This window comes from Bacillus rossius, chromosome 1, assembly GCF_032445375.1.
Source record: "Bacillus rossius redtenbacheri isolate Brsri chromosome 1, Brsri_v3, whole genome shotgun sequence".
Classification (NCBI taxonomy): Eukaryota; Metazoa; Arthropoda; class Insecta; order Phasmatodea; family Bacillidae; genus Bacillus; species Bacillus rossius.
In genome coordinates this window covers 349,393,263-349,412,027 of record NC_086330.1, presented here as the reverse complement: position 1 = coordinate 349,412,027, position 18,765 = coordinate 349,393,263, and the positions used below count along the sequence as shown (strand labels likewise).

Here is an 18,765-nt window from a genome sequence, read left to right as displayed (position 1 = left end):
TTTTTAAACTGAACTTCAGCTGTTTATTTTGGAGACACGCACAAATTTCAGGACTTAAATTCATATGCAATACAAAAAACATATAATTTGGCTGTAATTTGATGAAACAAGGTTTACAAACTATGAGATTCTATAAAAGTAATTTAAATTTTTTTTTCTCAAATGCAATACAATAATCACATTTAAGATCAGAGTACTACAAACCCACAGGCAATTTGTTTTAATACTATACATAATTTTTTTTAAAAGCAGATGTACTTATAATATAGGTAGTTTGAAGTTTAGTGTCTTGTCTGTTACAGTACTTACCATAGCATATACAAATAATTCTCGTTAAATTATATACTTATAAATCATGTTGTACACTACAACAAACTTGAATATAAAAGCTACAAATTATACTAACCATTTAGCTGAAAAGAGTTATAGTACGCAAATGAGGCATGTTCCGACAATCTAAACTATTCCACTACAAATTTGATATAATTAGGCATACAGCCGGAATTTATAGCTTAGTGCATACAAACATTCTGACTACACTTTAGGATAAGTAGTTCCATATTTTATTCATATGTATTATTTACCATTAAGGAAAAAAGTTTTAAGTGAATTTATATCTTGTAACTCGTAGGGCATCAATACCATAATAGCAATAACAATAAAATACTCTGTGAGGAGCTTGAAAAACCACACTTCCTAGTGGTTGCATCACTAAAATTTATTTAGTTTTTTGACATGCCTAACAACAGCTGGATATATTCTTGCAGAGTATTGTTTAAGTAGTGTGGCACAGGCAAAAGTTTATAAAGTTAAACAGAATTTAATTTTGTATTGGTCAGTATAATACAGTTGGTAATATAATTTTTTTCTGTCGATTAACGTAGTGGTTTTAAGTCTGTGAATGTCATACACAATCCCATACAATGCCTAAGTACCTAATTAAATTGGATGCTGTAAAACCCTGTTAAGTTTCTTAAGGTACTTACAAATTTAGACCTATAAAAAAATGTAAAATTTTAAGTATTTATAGATCAAGTGCTAAATTTTTGAAACTTCTGCAGGATATTTTATTAAAAGGGTTTTGCTGTATGTGAAAAAGTGAGGTTTTTAATTACGAACTTTTTTAAGATATAATTACCTATACTTAGGGGCATGCATTTCCCATGAAATGATTTTGACACTAGCCGAGACTCAAAACAATGTAGCACCGTCTGTGTTTCGTGATTGGGTGAGTTTCTTTCAGGTTTATTTCTACTTTCATCATATCTATCACAGGACATAATTCAGTGCAGAAGTAAATGTGTCCTGAGTGGCCCGGTCAAATAAGGCAGACGAAGGCCATCCACAAGGAAGAAACTGTTGGCACAGGCATACCATATTGTAAACCAATATGGGTTCAGATTTTTCTGTAGAAAAATGCCTGCCCCTATCTATACTATCACCACCAATATAAAAAAAAAGGATAGGTGTTTCATAACTAGACTGATGATGGCCAATTAAATTTTATAAAATGCAACATTTCTTTGACAGTTCCCATGTTGGGTCATATTTGGCTTTGACATTTGACACTCAAAAATAGTAACTTATTTTGTTATGCATAATTTCAAAAATTATTGAAAACACAAGTGAAAATATATCAGCATACATTTTTATGATCATAAGTAGTACCATATAAACAGAGTAAAAATAGCTAGATTATAAACAAATAAATTGCAGACCATTAAGAAATTGATTTACAATTGTAATTAGCTAAAGTATTTGCAAAACTTAGACTTAAACATGATTAGTATTCATTCCCTTACTACAATCCAGTGGCATATGACCATAATTCTTCACTGAACTACCTATGCCCACTGAAACAAGTTTTCAAACAATTACATCTTTGAAGCAGTAAATTATAATGTATAGAATCATGAAGTAGCTACGCTTTTATTTGTTTTAATTTTAACAATTTAGACGTCCTATTTATACATACTAAAAATAATGTGTGTGTGTTTATCAGAAATAGACGTGCACAGTGTGCAAATATAATTTTTAAATGAGCAACACTAACTTACAACTGTACAACTTGGTGTCATGTTATTGCACATAATTTCTTTGATGGGGAATTGTTAATAAACCTCAAACAACCATAGTAAATTATAACTAATACAAGAACATGTTTTTGACCTTCATTCAAATATGTTGCCAAATTCATGTACATTATAATATTATTTGAGAATTTAAAAATCAATAGAATAAGTACGTGGTTTTCTTCTATCAATGCCAAATTTTAAGTGTTGAGAAAAAGTAAGGTTTGTATACCTTGCTTTTGTGACCACTTCACATGTAACATCCTATTAAGTGATATCCATTATAAGTATGTATATTTACATATGTATGTATTTAAAGACTAAATAAATAATGGTTACATATGAAGAGCAGCTTTCCTAACTGAATTAACAATGAAAAAAATTCCACAACAACAGTACCACTGAATGTGCATCAGACACTCCCTATATGTGCCTGCTACACGTTCACAAAATTTGCATTTACGGAGGTCCAAAAACATATGACATATAATATTTCATACAAAAGCTATTACTACACAGTTACGGCCTAGTTCCAGTGGTCCTCGACTCGCCCGAACTTGAAGACCAGCGAGCCGATGAAGATCAGTGCATTCTGGAGGAACAAGCCGACTCCTGGGTATGTGCCCCTTGGTTTCTCATTTTTACCTGAGAGGAAAAGAAATTAATACTGGAGCTACTATAACTGCAATGCTGAATACTTGATACTGTTTCCAGCTCAATACTACTCAATAAAGGCCATAAATCATGGAAAAAAGGGGGAGAGGGAGATGGGAGTCAGAAAGTCCCAGGCACCGCTGGAATTAAAAGGTCCCTTGTTGTGGAGGCAATCATAACTGTAAAACTGGGATGGTAGACGTAATATTAACGCCACAGCTTTGTTTTTGGGGAAAATGTTTTGAACATTGTATATCTGTGAGAGGCATACAAAACTTGTAACATAAACCATACTTTTCATGAGAGTAGTTTTAAAAATTTTAAATAGTATCTCACCTAATAACTCAAATATTTTCTACCCAAAATGTAAATTTTGACATATCATAGATCTCTGTGTTGTATGCCACTAGAATACATGGCAAACCGTGGTCAAGATTATGTTTACAAGTGCATTTTGCCCAAAAGTAGACATAGTGTGTCTTATGCCTCTGAGGTACAGACATAAAGTTTTACACTTATTGCACTCAAGGTGGCCTGGACCTCCTAGTGAGATTACTTTTTTGTCAGTTAATGCCATTCTCAAAATCCTTCGGCTGGAGGTTGCACAGACCCATTGCGAATCCTACAGATTTGCGCCCTTGCCCACAATTCTTTTGAAATCAATAACACTATTAGTAAAACAAATATTCTTGTTTATTTCCTATTCAAAATTTAATTAATTTTGTGAGTCTGAAAAAAAAATAGTTAGTATAACATCCTAAAAAGTTATATAGAAGTACTTAACTTATTATTTACACAATTATATTGTGTAAAAAACAAATAAAAATATATTAATAGTAATATGAATTTTTATTGAGAAATACAATCATCATTACTCTTTTAAAATCAAGTATACTTCTTTTCCTGTAAAAAACAAGTTCAACTGTACTGAACAGTCAATCAGACTCAACAGTAGCTAGTGAAATACTATGGACATCCTTGCTAGCAGACGTAGACTAGGAAGCACATGTTGAATCCTCCAGAGCAACCTCAAGAATTGGAAACTTTATACCTTTGATTCGACGTAGTATCGACGGACGAGGGTTTTGAAGTAACAAAGTATTGTAAATCCCACCTCTACTTGATACGAATCTGGGGACATCTATAGATACTATCTGCATTCCAATTTTACCAGGAAAAAATAAATAAAATAAGTACAAGATTTCACAAAAAAATATTATGCATGGTGCAAAAAACCTCAAGCCTAAATTTACGTAGGTAGTTCTCAATGACATTGCAAATCATATTTCCAGTGGGTTTTTTTTTACACAGCATTTGTTACAAATTGTATTTCCTGAACTTTATTTTTCAACATTAATTTCAAACATGAATATTGGCTTTCAAGGTTGAGCTGCATTGCTCAACATCAATAGTTTATTGGACAAGTCTGCAATGATAGCTCACACATGCTCACTCATGTTGACTGTAGTCTTAAGTTGGTTCATACCAAAAGTCACAATAGCTGCATTCTATTAAAATTAAATGTTTGAAGTTTTTTTTAAAATATTACTGTTCTTTTCAAATCAACACTTATACATATGTTGTAATACATCAATAACACTCTACTAGGATCTGAAACTGTAAAAAACTCACATAATAGTGTTTGTGCTATTTATACATAATATACATAATATTAATGCAGATTTTCTAGTTAAAAGTCACAAGCACATTTCGTTGTACTGTGAAAACTCGTAACATTTACCTGGCTCGTACGACAAGTAGTTCGCAATGAGTATCCAGCAAGAAGCAATGACTGCTCCGAAACCCATGACGAATCCCACAAACAGCCATGCACGGGCTCCTCTGGGACCGAAACAACCGCCAGAGTACGCATCCCCACGCACCATGGCATTCGATACAGAGTTTATCCTGCAACAAATATATTTTTTTTTTTCAAAAATCATATTTTCCAGTTGCACACTACGTACTCTGATTGTTTTGAAGACCAGCACAGCCAGTGATAAGTATCAGAATGCTGCAAGTTCAAGATATTATATATATATATATATATATATATATATATATATATATATATATATATATATATATATATATACACACACATACACTTATTTAAATTACAAAATCAGAAAATTTCAGGAATATAATGCATAAAACTTTAAAAAAAAAAAGCACATGTGACTCAGTACATATGATAGAAGTGAAACTTCTGTGGCAATTCAAAACTTGACTCAAGTATATCGTAAAAGGTAAAACTGGTAAAATTGCAGAGAGAGAAAAAGATAAATAAGACAATTTTCTAATAATGTTTAATTAACAACTGCTGAAATAAAGAAAAAAATGTTTGTTACTATTTCTTCAAACAATTCTGCCATTTGGAACATGCCAAATCTCTAAACGAAAAATGAAATTCACAACAGGAGCTGTCTCAACAGCGCTCTCTATGCTGCTGGTTAAACCAGGAATAACGCAAGCACGCTGGTAGCAAACATAAAATTCAAGTCATTCACAGCTGACTGTATAGGAACCTATATCCATTTTCTGAAACAAGTGCAAGCGCACCCTCTCTGTCTTATTCTTTTGTTCATCTATCTCTCTGGGTTCTATTTATATATTTTTTGGGCGGGGGATAAATCATTACACAAAGAGTTAAATTAACCCAGCAACGTATATAGCATAGTGCTCTCTTTATATCTCTATGGCCAAGTACAAATTCTTTGTTTTTTTTTTTCACCTCAGAAACGTTTCACAACAATGTTTCATGAAAATGTCGCATTAAAATACAGCCTTGAAATTTTACTCTCATCGCACTCAAAGAAGTTTAATTTCAAAAAATAGTAGAACTACAATTCTTGGTTAAAAAACATGTTCAGAGTCTTGCATAATGATAATGAGCCATCATTTAGATTGCCATAACCTGAAGCAATTAACTTCTGACTCGAACATAAAATGCCTAAATTGTGATGCAGTTCATTTGAAATTAACTGTACAAATAGTTTGCTCGTAGAACTTACATGAGAAGAGACAGAGTGCCAAATATACCGCACACATGATAAGCTGGGTTGAAATATTCAGTATCTGGATTAGACTGCACATCAATGACAAACCACCAACCTGCAAAAAACTAAAATAAAAAAAATCAATATTAACAGCCAAAGAAAGTTTGTACTACATATTGTACAAGGCAAGTTAGATGTCAAAACTAAAAGGTAACCTTATATTTAATTATATAGTATTCACTTTTTACAACAAGATAATACTGTATTTTTATACGTCTGTGAAAAAATAAGAGAATTTCTTAAGCTTTTTACTTGTCAAGAACTTAAATGAACTAGATGATCAACTCGAGCAATACACTTTATTAGAACGGCATTAGTTAGGGTTGGCTGGTTTAAACCACAGTTTAACCCATGGTTTAAATTTTTTTTAACATAGTTTTAAATAGAATATCTTAATAAATTTTAATGAAAGGTCTAATTCCACTCAAATAACAATACTTTGCTTATTAATGTTTCTTGTGATACAGAAACAAATAATTATATAGTAATCAAGATCTTATCAATTAAATTATCTGAATAAGTTGTAAATTATACTCAGCCAAATACTCCTCTACAATTATATTAATTAGTAAATTAAAGTCAAAAGTTTAAAAAAGGAGGAAATAAATCATTTTATTAAAAAAATATATATAAAAAAATCCCTATATTTTGGGCAATCCCTGACTGTAGTAAATCTCCTTTCTGTGGGAAACACCCATTCTATGGAGAATCCTCTTCCTGTGGGAAAATACCGGTAAATATCTTACGTTGGGGCATTTCTGCAAAGTAAAAATAAAATTACAAAAATACCATTTTATAACACTAGAGACATTCCTATATTTACCCAGAAAACGGCATTAATAAATACCTACTAGTTTCTAAGAAATCCCATTTTTTAGCTCGCATTTCAATATTCGTACATTGCCGCTGCCGCCGCCATTAATTGTCTACCCGTGTCGGTTTGTGTGTTTGTTCTGAAGAACTTAAAATATTGTGAATGGTAGATTAGGTAAGGCTAGCTACATTAAAAATACTTTCAAACATTGTGGACAGTTGGTTGGGTTAGTACAGATACATTAAAAATACTATAAATTATTATTTATGGTTTCTTAGGAATTATGAATTTAAGATGTAGCTATCCTGACCTAACCAACCACCCAACTAACAGTCCACAATATTTTTAAGTATTTATAATGTCGCTAACCTACAGTAACAAGACATTTACAGTATTTTTAATGTAGCTATACTAACCCAACTAACCATCCACAATATTTTATAGTATTTTTTACATCGCTAACATAACCTATGAATCATTTGTTACTACGTGATACAAAAAACTAGTTTAAATGAACTGTCAAAAAAAAACTTTCTTAAGTCAACGATATTTGGACAAACAACCAACAAACAGAAAATTTTAACATTAATATTTCTCTACAACTGCAATATACCATCATATTAACTACTTTTATTATAAAACAATACTTTTGATCAAAGTTCTCCAAAATAAACACACAAACCGACATTGGTAAACAATTAATGGCAGGCAGCGGCAATGCACAGATGTTGAAATGTGAGCTAAAAACTGGGATTTCTCAGAAACTAGTACAAATTTATCAACACTGTTTTCAGGGTAAACACAAGAAGGTCTTTAGTGTTAAAAAATTGTGTTTTTGTAATATTATTTTTACTTTGCGGAAAAGCACGACGTAAGATATTTACGGAAATACCCTTTCTGTGGTTAGGTTCCAGTCAGATGTGCAGATTTGCTGGACTTCAGTTCTTTGATGTAACAACTTTTCTGGTTCAAAATGAGTGCCAGAAAGTGGGATGTTGTATTACTGAGAACCAAAATAACTAATGTAATAAAAAAAACTTGGTCTAAACCAAAAACCAGGTTTTTTTTTTTTCAACCCTGGCATTAGTATAACTTCACTAAGTCGGCTACTTGAACTTGGATACCTATCTGAATAACCCAAACCAGCTTAAAGAAATAATTAACAAAAAATAAAAAATTCATTGGAGCAAAATTCTGGCAAATGTGAATTTTAATTTTTTGTAAGATACGATGACCTATCCCAAAAGCAACAGTATCACATTGTCATCTTACCCACACGAACACATTACCGTGCAAGCTGGCAAACTCACCCTTATTGGATATTACACATCATTAAGCAGTGCCTCCTGTTTGATGCGTAGACCACCACACGTGTGGGCTTGTTTATGAGAAAACTATTTAAAAAAGTGTGTCTGCAACCCTTAAGTTGCCAGCAATGTACATCCGTTGGCGAGTTTTTTAATAATAAAAGGTAAATTTCATTTGTGGATTTGTTCGTTTTTCTTTCAGGGGTTTTTCAAATATGTTTCTTCAAAGCAGTGTGACTAATAATTTAATATATGGACAGAGCCATCAATATTTACCCGAGTAGAACATAGTTTTTTTAATTTTTTTTGTTTATATATCAAAGGGCTTTGTTTACCATTTAATAATACGTTCACAATAAATTTTAGTTTATGTAGTCTGAATATACGTATTGTAATTTTTGAATGACCAGCGGCACTATCTACGCACCCCAAGATGGCTGACACTCGCCGCCTCCTCAACCATATTCTCGCACCCAGAAAGTGCTGACATTCCCGCTCACCACTTTGAGTTACCACGTGGCTAAGCGGCATGGTCAAGTGAGCATAGTCACGTGCGTATCTTCAATGAATAAACATGGCACGGAAACTAACTTAAACCTGTGTTGGGTGCATGCTTCATTTTGGCGTGAGAGTAGTGCAGAGTGTCCAGACGTGAGGGATGCCGGAGAGACTACAAACATCACACTGTATTTCCTCTCGCCTTTTTAAAATCGTCCACATCGCTTATGAGTGCGAAGCAATCAAGACACACTTCCCTCAGACAAATGGGCGACATCACGCCCTAGCACAGAGTCTAGCTGGTTCGCGATACTTGAGCATTTATAGTCAATTGGCATCAGTATAATTGCATTAAGTCTTTACTAACTATACATATTTTTAATAGGCACCAGCTGTAAAATAGGGTATTTTGGGTAGGTAGCAGAGAAAAAAAATAATTTCATTAGAAAACTAGGTATCATAGTTAAAGAATGCAGTGGTTGGGATTCTAGTGTACTTTACAATACCAAAATTAATTAATTTGGATATCTTATAGTAATCTTTAATTACAATCATTCCTGTATATTATGGGAAAGCAAAATTATGTTTTTTTTTTGTATATGAAGGGGAAACCATAATTACAAACTTTACAGTAATCAGGTTCCTAAATTCATAGATTTCACTGGCCAGTGGATCGAGTAACGTCAGGTATTGTTACGATAATGCAGGGGTGGCTCCAGAGCAGGGCAAGCCGAGCAATCGCCCAGGGCCCTGCTGCAATGTTTTTGCATTTTTATTGTACTTGTTTGTCTAGTTCATTTTAATTGGCTTTGTCTTTGTGTTTGTCATTTTACTTGTCATTGTACTTGTTTGTCTAGTTCAATGTAAAATATGGACATTAATGGTAAAAGAGTATTAAAATTTTATTAGCATGTAAATTGAAGTGCTGTTCAATACAAATTTCAATTCATGATTTTGTATTAGAAAAACTATCAAATATTTTATTGCCATGTATAATTACGTGATTCCACCGGCATTTGATCATAAGCCTTTATAAAACTGACCCGAAGATAATTATCAGGATAGAATACCATTTCTTAAGATAAATTAGCAAAACCATTGATGAAATTTAAGTTCCATGTTGCTTAAAATTTTGTTTGACAGAGTTATTTTTTTCCAAAATTTCCTCCGTTCAAGTAAAAAGCCCAGGGCCCCGCAAAGTCTAAGGCCAACACTGGATAATGCTGGCAAGCACCAGAGTGAGCTGCTGAGTAACACCCTGTGAGAGGCTAGAAGGATCACTGAGAACACTGAACATACGGGAGCTGTGTGAAGGTTGTAGTGTCAGTGAAATCATAATTTAGTGCATCTGAAATATTATGATATCTAAAACATATTTTTAGGTCAGCAGAGTAGAATTGTATGAAATATAGAGGAATTTATATTATTAAATTAAGAATAATGAAAAATATTTATTTGAACTGGAAAACAAATTGGGGTAGAAAACAGACTTTGCCCCGGCCAAAATGTACCATCATTAAAGTCGCAGTCTTTTTGAAAACGGTCTCGGCTAAGCTATATTCCTAAAGATATTTAGAGAACCCCAAAATCAAGTTGCAGCTGGTATGTATCAAGAAAACAGTGGGACCATGGCAACAGGAGGGCAAACTTTCATGGAAAATGGTCTCTGCTACTCTATTAAAGCACATCACAAATTTAAGTCACTTTTTTTAATGGCTTTTAAATGTAAAGTTCTTTAAATATGGGAAAGTGGCTCCACAGAATAATTAGATATTCAACAAGAAACTCAATAAATCCATTCCAACTGACCATTGTCGCAATACCACAATATTTGTTATGTAGCTTACCTAACTTATCCACTTGTTAAAACCATTAGAGTGGAAAACCAATCAGGGTGATTCTGGTCACCAGTGTGCACTGGTTCTTACTGGTTGTTAATTATAATCAAATTTTAATGAGCATAATTTATTTTTCCATTTTGGTATTAGATTTTTTTTAAATATTCATATTAAAATTATAGGATGTAAGATTTCTGTTATAATTTTTTATTTAATTTACTTTTACTTTCAAGTATAAGTTCACAAATTTCTAATTTCTGTAAAATTGGTTAACTGAGATGAGCGTTAATTGGTACTGTTTGACATATTTTTTTAGCTGTTAGTAAGTTTTAGTAAATATAAATATACCTAGTTAAGTGCTACTTAAATTTTAAATAAGGGAAGATAAGTTCTCTTTGTTTCAAGTTTATATTTATGTCAGAGCAGTTAGAGTGAGTCTCGAGATGCCGCGCTAATAGGCACGAGTGACGTAATGAAATGCCAGCTGTTCACCGCAAGAGGGGCGTAAGTGAGTGTGTGTGTGCCTAGATCTGGTGGCAGATGGACGTGTGCATGCAAAGGTTTCGTGCGCAGAGCAACGGTATGTGTGAGTGATGTGTTTCGTTTAGCGAGCGTCAGCTGGGCCATGACGACTGGGACACCACGGCCGTGTGCTGAACGGCACTCAAAAAGCTGTGTGCGCTGCTGTGGCACACTGGGTGAATGTCAACTGCATGTGATCAAGTACGTTGCGTCAACCTTTTAATACTTGTCCCTCCTTTACTTACTATCATCATATTTAAACATTGCGGAAAGTCAGTAAAAAGCCAAATACTGTCATTTAAGTGACATGTATAAAATGTAAAATATATAAAACAACTTTTCATGTCAGTCATCAATGCTTGGAGGAAATGACGTGTAAAAAAATTAAATGGTCATTTTTTAACATGCACTTATGAAATTTGAATCAAGAACAATTGCTGAATTAACTTATTATATGCATAATAAAACAGCTCTATAAATGAGATATGTGCGCTTCATTGGACATTTAGTTTTAACATCTTAGTTACCGGCAGAAGAGTGCATTATAAAGAAAGTATACTTATGTGCAGAAATGGAACTTAAATTTACTTACTTAAGATATATTTTTTTGTAATTTTACATAGCACTTTCTTTAAGGGACATACCCGACCTAATAGCTTTGCATTTAGCTTTCTATATTACTTTTAATATTTATCTTTGTGTATTTTTAGTACGTAATTTTTGAAGACGGTCATAATTTTATGCTGTCTAGTAGTTAAGTTTCATAGCATGGTTCGTAGGATTATCAGATCATTTATAGCTTCCAAGATAAAGTTATTTTACTGCCTACATTTTGTTTGTAAAAAGGTTTGTGGAGTTAAAAGTTTGCTTAATAGGGATAAATAAACATTTTTAAATATTTACTGCTAACCCTTTTACGACTGTCAACTTTATGTTTGGAGCCATTCCACCTCAATTCAGGCAGTTAGCAAGATAGTGTGTCAGGTCACCATCTCAGATTTGCTTTAAAAAATTACAGCAGTTACAACCAGTGCAGACAAGAAGTATGCCAAAAGGATTTTGTCCCAAAAAAATTTTTCCCCATGTTATAGCCTTTTGAAGTTTGTTCAAAATCAAAAAAGGTGGAAAAAGGGGTGTTTTTTAAATGAGCGGCATTTCAAAACTATTTTACTGATTTTGTTGATTTTTTTTTTATTTTGTACCTATTATAGTGAACTACAGAGTGGAATAGTTCCAATGAGCCCAACGACAATATCTTTAAGTGGGGGAAACTAAAAAATTTGGCAAAAAATTTAGATTTTTTTGGATTTTCAAAAAAAAAATTTTATGTGGAATAATCAATTTTCATAAAAAGTAATTCTGGTAATATGTATACCTATTACAGTAGTTTTACAGGAAAAATTGTTTTTAATTCTATGATGCATGGAATTATTAAAATTTAACTTTAAAATTTTCAAAATTTGACAAAAGTGCCATTTTTGATTGAAAATTACTGAAAAACCCCATATTTTAAAAATCTGAAAATTTGTAACTTTGTAGTCCTCACCTTTATTAATAGCATGCACTTTGTTGGATAGTGTGTTTTTGCCTGTAAACATTTCTAGAATTTTTTGAAAATGTAATGTCATTACCTTTTGTATGTTGTGCATGCTCAATTAATAAATGTTTTGTTGGTATCTAAATAGTATGTGATAATTTGTAACTGGTTTTTTATGAGGGGAAACCTTGGGAAATATGAAGGGGGAGTCCCTATCTGAATATTCCCAGGCGCTTGCTGTAAGGGGAATCCCTGGTAGCTTGAGGGAAATCCCTGGTGACCATAGGGGGAATCAACTACAAGACTACAAGGGAATTCCCAAACTTTTGCTGTTACAGTTGTGTTGTGTGTGTTCATGGGTGATGTTCAGCTAGTGAACTAAATCATGTCTGACTTTCATAGTACGGAGAGAATTAAATGTGTGGACTACATTAAAAGGCACAAAAAAAGTGTGTATAAAAGTAAATGTGTGAGGATGTGTAAGGTGAATGATTTAGCAGATGATATTCAAAAGTTTGTGGGTGTATCTGTTTCAGTAAATAAAAATGATATTTTGTGTAGCAACTGTGTTACTTTTTATAAAAAGAAATTTCTGGAACTTGCTGAAGATGCAGAAGAAACATCCACATCAGAGAATTTTATTCCGGAGGATGAACTAGTAAGTGTTTTAAATAGCAGTCTCATTAAAACATTAAATGTAGAAGTATCACCATTGAAATCCCCTTCAGAGGTGAGATTGGATAGGAGAGAAGGTTATGCGAGGAAAAAGAAGATAAAATTAGTTGATGAGTTAAAAACTTCTGCTGTGAACAAATTACAAGACATATATCACGTGCATCTTTCAAGTGAGTCTGATGATGAAATGCCTGTGTGTGTCAATTGTAGTCTATGGTTTTCGAATATTGACTCAGCTCTTCATACTTGTAACTACAATGGAAAAGTACAGCTACTAACATTGGTACCACAAACATTTAGTAAAACTGTATTGAAGGAAAAATTACCTTCAGTGTCAAAGTACCTCATTGATAAATGTCGCACAGTTATAAAAAATAAGGGAATTTATGCTCAACCTGACCCCTATAGTGGACATCCTTTACCTACACAGGTACAAGATCTAGCATTATCATATTACCTAGAAGATAGTAAAGACTGTTCAAGGGAAAGTCCAAACAAAAAAGATGTTATTTGCATTAAGGATGGTAATGGCCAGAAAGTAAAAAAGGTTAAAAGATTCATGACAAGGTCCATCAAAGAGGCATACAAAGCATTCAAAAAAGATAATCCTCTTATAGAAATTAGTCTTTCAAAGTTTTATGCCTTACGACCAAGATGGGTGAAAATTCAGCCAGAACAGACTGTGTGTTCTTGTATTTACTGCAGTAACATGCAACTTATCTGTGTAGCTCTTCGAAATGTAACAAATAACCAAATTGATGAAGACTATCTTCTACTGAAGTGTTTGTGTGACGAAACAAGGAATGAAGATTGCTGGCTCGAGGAGTGTGGTGACTGTCCTGGCACAGAAACATTAACTGTTGAAAACTTTGGCTTGGATGAAGGGGAAGAAGTTACATTTGCGATTTGGGAACATGGTGACCTCATAAAAAAAACTGTATCTGTAAATAATTTTCTGGAACATGTAAGGCATTGGGTTAAAAAAGCTATTCCTCACAGTTACATTAGGAAAATACAAAGGGAAGGAATAGCTGAAGCAAGAAGTTCTGTCCAACAAAATAATGCTCTTGTTTTACATTTTGATTTTGCTGAGAACTGGTCAGTTGTATTGCCTGATGAAATCCAAACTTACCACTGGCAAACTGATCAGCTTTCACTGTTTACCTGTGTTGCATACTTTGGTGCGGAAATAAGAAGTTTTGTTATAGTATCTGATGATATAGCTCACGACTCTGCTCACGTTCTCTGTGCTTTAGAGGTTATAAAACTGGAAATTTCAAAATTTTGTCAGTTAGAACTTTTGAGTTCAATAGTGTATATTACAGATGGGGCAGCTGGACATTTCAAAAATAGGTTTCAGCTGTATGAACTATGTAAAAATACTCAAACTGTTGAAAAAAAATGGATTTTTTCTGCTACAGGGCATGGCAAAAGTGCATGTGATGCAATAGGTGGTTTGTGTAAACACTTTGCAACTAAGTTCAATCTTCGGGCAGAGTTTGTTAATGCCATTAGAGATTCTGCTTCATTTGTTGCTGAAGTAGGTAACCTTGTACCAAGATAACTCTATTGGCTCTTGAAAGTAAAACAATTCAAACGTATAGGTCATCTAAGGAAAAAGAATGGGCTACTGTAAAACCAGTTGTTGGAATACAATCTAAACATTACTGGCTGATTAAAAATGAGACATACATGGGACGCACAATTAAAGATAAAATAGAAATAGTTGTACAATCTAACCAGATTAAAACACATTATTCAATAAATGATTTCCAAGTAGGCCAGTTCGTTGCTTGTGTATACGATCAGAATTGGTGGATGGGACAGATCACTGGTATATCTAAAGAGTTGAACGACATGACAGTGTCTTTTATGCATCCCCATGGTCCAGCTAAAGGGTTTCAGTGGCCACAGGAATCTGGAAAGAAGAAGGATGAATGTCCGGTGCCACTACAAAATGTTTTGTTAGCAGTAAGCAATCCTACTCCACTTGGACAATCAGCAAGACTCCACACTTTCGACAAAGCTGAGTTGATGAAGATCCAGCAGATCTACTGTCTTTAATCAGCCAAATAATATTTTAGGAAGTTTGTCAATATATGTTACATATAGTTGAGGAAGGGTAAGCAGTCTACATATAATTAATTATAGGTACATATTGTTGGTTTCAATTTTACTTTGAAATTTTGGTTTTCATGCAAGTTAAAGAGTATGCATATGTATTATATGTGTGTATATGTATTGTGCATATTATGTTAATGTGATAATGTATACACAGACTCTCCTTTTGTAATTCCCAAGGTTTCCCCAATTTACAAATTACATCTCACTTTTTGGAAACTAACAAAACATTTGTTAATTGAGTGTGCAGACCTTAGAAAATGTAAGAAAATTACATTTTCAAAAAATTCTAGAAATGTTTACAGGCAAAAACACACTATCCAACAAAGTGCATGCTATTACTAAAGGTGAGGACTACAAAGTTACAAATTTTCAGATTTTTAAAATATGGGATTTTTGAGTAATTTTCAATCAAAAATGGCACTTTTGTCAAATTTTGAAAATTTTAAAGTTAAATTTTAATAATTCCATGCATCATAGAATTAAAAACAATTTTCCTGTAAAACTACTGTAATAGGTCCACATATTACCAGAATTACTTTTTATGAAAATTGATTATTCCACATAAAAAAATTTTTTTGAAAATTCAAAAAAATTCAAATTTTTTGCCAAATTCTTTAGTTTCCCCCCCTTAAAGATATTGTCGTTGGGCTCATTGGAACTATTCCACTCTGTAGTTCACTATAATAGGTACAAAATAAAAAAAAATCAACAAAATCAGTATAATAGTTTTGAAATGCCGCTCATTTAAAAAACACCCCTTTTTCCACCTTTTTTGATTTCGAACCAACTTCAAAAGGCAAAAAAGGGGAAAAAATTTTTTGGGACAAAATCCTTTTGGCATACTTCTTGTCTGCACTGGTTGTAACTGCTGTAATTTTTTAAAGCAAATCCGAGATGGTGACCTGACACGCTCCTGCCTGAATTGAAATGGAATGGCTCTTTATTTACTTACCATCTTAATATTTTGGACATTCCATTGGTGGGAGATCAGGGTAATAATTACATGAGAGTTTTGAGTAATTTGGTAAAGTTTAATTTGGTTTTGAAATATGTAACTGCTGCCCCCAGTAGGGTGTCGAAGTTGTGGTTTCTGACTTGTAAAGCGAGTAGTTACTACAGGTCAAAAACAGTCTTGGCCCCGGCTATAACGTACTAACATTAAACATCCCTGACTTTATGAAAAGTCTTGGGTATGCTGTATTCCTAAGGATTTTTAGAGAACCACAGGATCATGAAACAACAGGATCAGGTATATCTCTTGTGTAAGGTAAATATGTAGTTTAGCAGTATTTGCGAAAATAAATGTTATATAAGTATTTTCGGATTTTTAACATTTATTTTCGCAAATACCGCAAAACTAAATATTTACCATGTTAATTTCTTTCAGAAACCAATACATCAGCATTAAAAAAACATTTTTCAAATGCAGTTAAAAAAAAACTGAGGAAGGATGAAGTTTTGGAAAATTTTAATTTCGTAATTTAATCTTAATTAATCGTATTGTTATTTCTTTTTTACTTAAGTAGATGTGATCCTACAATTTTACCATTAATATATTGTAAACTTTATTTTTACCCACTCCCAGAATAAATTGAGCAGATTTACTTCAACTGAATAATGTATTCCATCACACATAATATTAATGGTTATAAAAGATTCCCTCACATTATTATAACACAAATACAATTAAGCCACAATAAATTTCTACATTTACCAAAATTCCAGCTATGATAGACACCACAGGATTTCTTTTGTCATCTCCTTCAAACCACACACATGGTGGCATCTGGAAATTTTCAAAACAGGTGGCCATTTCTTCAACAAACTTAAACTTTCAAAACACACACCAAAAGTTTATCCAAATTATTACAGTATTAAATTCATCTAAGTTTTCTAGCGTTTGACAGCTAGGTTAATACGATCATAGATTCCCCACCACAGACCACAACCAACACATACTTTGTGGTAGTGACTTCCGATATTCCTGACAGTATACTGAGTACTAGACATAGACAAAGGTACTAGTAATTTACTGGTGCTAGAAACCAAGTCGAAATCTTGCACATTTAGATTGTATGATAAATAGAGGGAATAACATGCAACAAACGATCGAAGTGGGAAATGCTCCGTAGATAATTGTATGAAAAATATTTGGTATTTATGGTATATAATTAAAATGTTTGTACTAAAATGAAAATTTATTCTGTTCAATTGTTTTTAAATAATAAAAGTCAATAGAATTTGGTACCAGCAAAGAGCTTAAAAAAAATTATTATAAAGATGGTTTGTGTAACCCGAATTTTACAAGATTTTTACATTAATATAGTACAAAATTATTGTTTTTACTAATCGGTAATATTTATTGAATGGAGTTTCGTAAGGTGTCCGAAAAAAGAGAAGTCATTTCAACTATGGTTCGTCTCCACCTCAATCATCGGCCGTTTCAAGCAACATCTGCATAAAATAAACTTTTCTGATACTCCAGTTTGTGACTATGAATAGACAGGCAGGATATAAATCACACATTGTGTCAATGCCATCTCCTGCAAACTCGCGATATTATATACAGGAAGCTTATCGCATATGGTAGATATCCTCCATATTACAAGGAAAGTGTACTGTCATCTTTGAACATCCAGGCTGACGAAGATATGTATGAATTTCTAACTGTTAATAATATCGAGATTTTCTTTTCCTATACCGGTATGTCTCTATTTTATGTCTATTTCGCGTTCAATCTGCTCGTCTGAAGCTGACATAGGCTCCTTGATTACTAACTACACATCTGGCTTGTGACATCATCGTCAACACTACAACGTCTGTAACATTCTTACAGCATCCCTTGTCAGCTTCTATACCATTTCTAAGAAGAAATCGTTGCTAACTTTTACTGTGGAATACTTTGTACCAGGCTGGCTTATGGCGCGCAACAGAGACGTAGTGATGCCGTCCCCGCTACCTCTGATTATTTAGACGTGATTTTGTTAGGTTCGTGTTCTCAGGGAAGGTTCGGCCTTGTGGCTAGAGGTAGGGGTCAACGCAGTAGGGCCCCCCGAGCTGTTGAGGCCACTCGGGACGCCTGAATAATAACACAAAACCTCTTCAGATAGTTGGTGAATTTAATACAGCACAGCCCAATACATGGTGCTGCCCGTTCTGGCCGTAACGGTTTGCCCGACGCGACTCGTCACACGCGCAGCTCACTTCCTCAGTGGCGGCTCACGATTCTTATGCGCGTGAGGGGCAGACTCGTATACGTGACGCGAAAGTTACAAAAGACACTGACATGGCACACAATATTTTGAAGCACAATACACCACACTAATACCTAGCTCTGGATAAACTGGGCTAGCAACACGTAGGCCCGTGTCTCCGGCGACTCTACGTGGTGACTAGGTGTGTCCCAGGGACTAAATCGTTATTAAGTTTGGTGGCGCACTGCCGTACGACGGTGATACATAAGCCCTGACATGACGAATTACACTTAGGCGAACAACTATTCCACTAACACATTACACTTGATAAACTGGGCTAGCAACACGTAGGCCCGTGTCTCCGGCGACTCTACGTGGTGTCTAGGTGTGTCCCAGGGACTGAATCGTTATTAAGTTGGATGGCACGTGTCGCCTGCTGGCTGCCCCGTGCGGGCCAAAACTAAGTAGCCT

General features: G+C 33.7%; 1 protein-coding gene across 1 annotated transcript; it reads right to left on the bottom strand.

The window, feature by feature from the left end:
- On the bottom strand, nucleotides 1–17,070 carry LOC134528216 (transmembrane protein 50B). The gene is made up of 4 exons (XM_063361638.1): nucleotides 16,815–17,070; nucleotides 5,741–5,850; nucleotides 4,468–4,634; nucleotides 1–2,717 (listed from the first exon to the last, which is right to left on the bottom strand). The coding sequence occupies exons 1-4, from the start codon at nucleotides 16,911–16,913 to the stop codon at nucleotides 2,599–2,601; spliced, it is 495 nt and encodes a 164-aa protein (XP_063217708.1). The 5' UTR covers nucleotides 16,914–17,070; the 3' UTR covers nucleotides 1–2,598.
- Nucleotides 17,071–18,765: the final 1,695 nt, after the last annotated feature.